We start from the raw sequence: 5,432 nt of genomic DNA on the forward strand, positions 1-5,432 counted from the left end.
GGGTCACAAATGTCTATAGCAGACCAACAACACGACATCCACACCATTAGCATCATCTATGTAGCAATCTCTTTTAGCATCTTACCACCATGCTTCACAACATCAACCAACTTTGGCTTCGAAATACATGTTCAATACAACATGAAAGAACAAGGTGTAAACACTATCTCAAAAGGAATTCTGGTCCATTTGTACTCAAAAGTGGCACGATTGTTTTTCACCTCCACAAAGGAAAGCAAAACTCCACACATAAAACCGCCACAACGAGTTAGGACACAGATCAGTCCCCAATACCGCACCCGCAGTTTTTCAGACCACTCTAGCAATCGGACACAAGAAGAACATGTGTTGGGAAGTCTAGTATATATATATATATATATATATATATATATATATATATACACACACACACACACATCTGGGCTATTCTGTTACGCATAACTAAATATTATTCTGTTACCCTTTTTGAACTGACGTTTTCAGGTGGTTGTACTGATGTTTTCGAAGCGGTTGAACTGATGCTTCCAGTTGAGTTTAACCGATCGTCTTCTTTAGTTAAAAAACTTTTTGTAATTTTTTTATCGGAACGGGGCGTGTAATATATCGTTGGAAAGCTCTTGACAACCATATTTCAAGTATATTGAACATTTTCGCAAAATCATTGCGGTTTAAGAGCAGTTTTGAAAAAACCGTTTTTTTCAAAACCGAAAACGTGAATCGTATTTTGGACTCAATTTTCAAACCATTTGTCGGAATTGAGCAAATAAGATGGCGTTGGAAAGCTGGTGAAAATCCGCATCTTCCATATATGTATTGTTTTTTTCTAATTCTATATGATTTAAAAGTAATTTGAAAAACGGTGAAATTCTGGGCGAAACGTATTTTTGCAATTTTTTGCAAACGGTTTGTCAGATTGACACAAATGATAAGGCGTTGGAAAGCTATGGAAAATGCGCAACTTTTTCGTATAGAAATGTTTTTCTAATTCCTTACGGTTTAAAAACGAATTTGAATACGGTCAAATTTGATTTTGAACACGATTTTTTTAAAAAGTTTGTCGAAATATGGCAAATAATATAGTGTTGGATAGCTATCGAAAATGCAAAACTTAGTCATGTTGAACGTTTTCTCTACTTCGCAACCGTTTAAGAGTAATTTAGAATACGGCATGATGGATCTTGCTGTTTTCTTGTCTGAAAAACAGAATAGTCGTACTGATATATGTGTATATTTGTACGGAGCTATTTTTTGTAGAGTAATTTTGAATGGTTCCGAAAAAGAGTACTTGTACTGATGCTTGCATGGGTTTGTACTAAGCGTGTTTTCATTAACTAGACTTTGCTCTGTTTTTTGGGTAATATTTTTCTCAAAAGTTTTCTGTATCGTCACCCGTGTACTTGTATGGTTTGTATCATCGAACTGAATTATATTTTATTCAAAAAGAAAATGTGTTTGTTTTGTTTTTTTTTAACTCGACATTTTTTTGACAACGTTGTTCTGAACTTCTCTCATTTTACGACTTGTACTGAGGTACTTACTAAGCAGAATTTTCATGGGGTTTCTTTTTTTGCTTGAACTTTACAATTTGAATTTCTGTCATTTCTTTTATTCCGAACGGACCACCGTTTTTAACTCGTACTGAGGTACTTACTACGCCCGAACTGGGGTGGCTATCGCGTGTCTCGGCATGTTTTTTAACAAGAACAAGCAACCAAGTTTTTCAACGAATTTGAGAGAGAAGAAAGAAAGAGATCCACGTGGGGTTGTAGCGAAGTGGGCAGCTCCCGCATCATTAGTCCGCCAGTGCAAGATGAGGAATAGCAACAGATCACAAAGAGGGCGGCTGTCTGCCTCGACATCGTAGTACTGAGGGATGCGTCCCTGTCGAACTGCTAGAGATGGTGCCGAACCTCCCCACAAACCACGGCATATTTTAAGTTTTTATTCCGAACGGACCATCGTTTTTAACTCGTACTGATCAATATTTTTAATTCAAACCAATTTTCCTTTCATCATCTCACAAAAATTGTTTCCACACATATAATACATGTACATAAATCATATTATCCATAGCACAAAAATCATCGGCCTATTCCTGTACAGAACTTTCAAGAACCCACATGAATACATGTACTTCCTGTACCATCTGTTTTGAACTTTGAAAGAAGCTATAACATCTGCACCACACCGACTGCACATTTTTCATACATGAATGGCACATACAACACACTGACTGTACATTTTATTGCTATTAGAAGCCTCTTCAGATTTAACGGTTTGTACTGGGCATAACAAATTAACAAAAAACCGAATTAGGAAGCTCAAAGTTCTTGAATTACAGACCAAAAAACAAGCAGGCTAAATAGAGGATTGCCAAGGTCTAAGACAGATCAATTGCAATACACTTTCACTCCATTTTCACTCAGTAATAGCATGACTGAATAAGAAGTTCAAAACTGGAGCCGTTTTTCCTTTCGGTATCGTTGTACACGAGCTCCTTGAGGAAGCTTGCGTGGTCAGTAGCACATTAATCCTGCAATTGTGTCAACATGGAGAAGGAGCCTTGAGGTCAGCCCACGACAGGGTAACTTCTCTGCACTACAAGAAGTCAAAAGCAGTAACTGTACACATTTTTGGACATACAAGCATAATGGAAATTTGTATAACTAACATGGTGTATCTAATACAAAGTACTGATGCTTTGGGAATTTTCGAACAGAGAAAAGAAGTGCAGGCGGCTCAAGCATCAAGTGCAGAAGAGCATGGGCTCACCGGTGAAGGAGGTAGACAGACGACAGCGGTTGGCCCAACGCCCGACTCGCCGACAGGCTTCAGTTCGGGCTGGATTCATCAAAGATGTCAAGCTTATAAGCATTCCAAGAACAACCAAGGTTGAGAGAATACAGTGAGCACCATGTCTAATTCTCAGGTCAGTGGTTGGTCAAAAAAATTTACTAGGTCAGTGCTCCCATAGAAGTAACAAGATGCAAGCTTAGTTCTTAGGTTACAAATTTTTAAATACTAGTACTGCTACCAGCATTTATAAATACTAGTGAACTTGAACTTGTGGTCTATCGAGACCTGAACTGATTGTGTTACAAGCACAAACACAAAATCCAATGAAGGTGATATAAGTACATGTTAGAAAGATAATTATGTTCAGGTATATTAATTGGGAGATGTTCAAAAAGAAACTTTTAAAACGTTTGTATTAAAAAGATGAGTACTACACAACATCTGTACTCACTATGACGATGTGTTTGTACTTCTCCACTGCCAGTGAAGAATCGCCTACCGTCACGCTATCTACGTGAAGATGTGACCCTTCCCAAATATTGGAATTGATATGACAAGTAACAGTAGACGGTGTTGTAACAATACTTTTTCCTTAGAGCTTTTTTGGAGCAAGAAGTTTGAACATGTGGCGATGATTTCTTTTTTGCAGACACTAAATATTTGAACCTTTTGTGCAAGTATGTTTGAACTAGGGAGAAGAGAGCATAACAAGGGAAGTGAAGCAATGGCATGTGGTACAGAAATTTTCTTCTCATAAACATGCACATCTTTTTTACTTTTTTGATACAGAAATTCCTGACAAAGGCTCAATATGAAATAAGAGAATACGAAACATTTGTTTTGAGGGAAAAATTAACTACACAAGAGATTTTGAGACAAACTACTAGACCTTATTTTTTTGCAAAGAAGTCATACCATTTCTGCAGTGATGGAGGCTTCGCCGCTGGCAATACTTGGCACATAGGAGAACCTGCACTGCTGGATTTGTCGAGAGAGGACTGAGGGCAACACGTTCCCATGGTTTTTTTTCTGGAGCAGTCGCTCTCGGTGAGTGAAAATGCACAGGGAGCAAGAGCAACCATTAACATGATTAGTTAAGATCCTCAATCTGAATAACCTTGCATATTCTTTGGTTAGCACCTAAAGTACAGATCACAACCGAAAAATGCTCCAAGTATTGTAAGCTATAGCAATTAGCAAGCAAGAAGGAAGCTACAATTCTTGTAAGCATAAGAAAATACATAGTCACCCGAATTTGAATCACACTAGTTCATTTCATGTTCAATTATTTATCTCCGAACTTTTACTGTCTCTCATTTTGAACTGATGTGAATTTCTTACGCCGAAACCGCGACCAAATTTATGTGTACTAAACTACCATTTAATATATAAACCTAATTATGTCTCTGACAGATACTGAACTGTTTTGTGAACATATAGCAAAGTTAAATTTCATAAACTTGGAGCATGTGAGAGCTGTGAAGATTTCTTGGAATGGTAACCGTGTGGGACATAGTGTAGGCCAATTAGGTTGGCGTGATCTAAATGGTTGTCTGCGCCATGCATTGCCTCCCTGTGTGTTGGAAGTTGGAACTGATAGCCACTGAGTGTAAGAATGTTCAGAGAACTGACCAACACAAAGACAGAGCAAAAGAGTAGAATTTCAGAGAGGTGATCAACACAAAAGGCTTTGCCTGATGCTCCAATAATTAGTGCACACTACACAATACAATGTACTTGTCTGATACAAATAGAAATAGTGTATTCCCTATCTGAACAATCTGCACTGCCTGACAAAATACAGTAAACATTGTCCTAGACAAGAGCGATGTAGTTAACAAACACATTAAGATTATTGATGCATCAGAAACAGAATCAATCAAGGCTTTTCCACGGCAAGATGCAACCTAGCGCCAATTAAAAAAGGCAAGAGATAAGCCCAGGCATCATGCATGTGTACTGAAGAAGTGCGTATGCTTGTACTGCTGCTGCTGCTGCACGAACGAAAGAAGTGGAGCGCGGCCTCACAGCACTCCCTGGGGAAGGCAAGCCATGGCAGCAGGCCCCTTTGTAGATTGTTACCTTGGTGATGTTGGAGATGAGGAGCCGACCATGATAATCTTCTTGTACGTAGTTGTGCCGCTTCCGCACTGCAACCATGTTGTTGCGATGCTGCCGCCACCCGCCGTCCGTGCCAGCCGTCAACGTGGTTGGCTTGGTCGGTCAGCTGCATCTCGCCTCCCTCCGAGCCCGACTCTGCCGTCCTCCCCACGCGGTCGTGCATTGTTGGGGGCCTTGATGTTGCCGTGGACGGAAATGGGGTCGGGGCGCAGAGCAAGTCGCCGGCGCGGGCGCTTCTCCGGGATTGGGGGTGCAGGGCTTCGGGTCGCCGGGGTTTGGAGCTGCCGGCGCGTGGGTAGCAGGAGGTGGGAGGTTAGGGAAGGGGCTGAGGGCACGGGGCGGGGGGCGGCGGTGCACGGCGGCGGGGCGGGGGGTGGCGGCGCACGGCGTCGGTGCGGGGGTGGCGGCGGGCAGGTGGTGGTGGCGCACTGTAGGAGGAGATGGGGATCGGGAAGGATGGAGCTAGCAATTCTTTTTTCTTTTGGATCGGGCCGGTTCGAGCTGGTGGACTGGGT

The 5,432-nt window shown here is 41.3% G+C and overlaps 1 protein-coding gene across 1 annotated transcript; it reads right to left on the reverse strand.

Annotated features, from left to right (window-relative positions):
• Window positions 1-2,171: 2,171 nt before the first annotated feature.
• LOC123064350 (uncharacterized) lies at window positions 2,172-5,083 on the reverse strand (the record flags this gene model as incomplete). The annotated part of the gene is given in 4 exon segments (XM_044487845.1): window positions 2,172-2,598; window positions 2,773-2,841; window positions 3,712-3,839; window positions 4,879-5,083. Coding segments are annotated over 4 exon segments (453 nt in total). The 3' UTR covers window positions 2,172-2,544.
• Between the last annotated feature and the right edge of the window lie 349 nt (window positions 5,084-5,432).

The sequence above is a fragment of the Triticum aestivum genome, chromosome 3B, assembly GCF_018294505.1.
Source record: "Triticum aestivum cultivar Chinese Spring chromosome 3B, IWGSC CS RefSeq v2.1, whole genome shotgun sequence".
Taxonomy (NCBI): Eukaryota; Viridiplantae; Streptophyta; class Magnoliopsida; order Poales; family Poaceae; genus Triticum; species Triticum aestivum.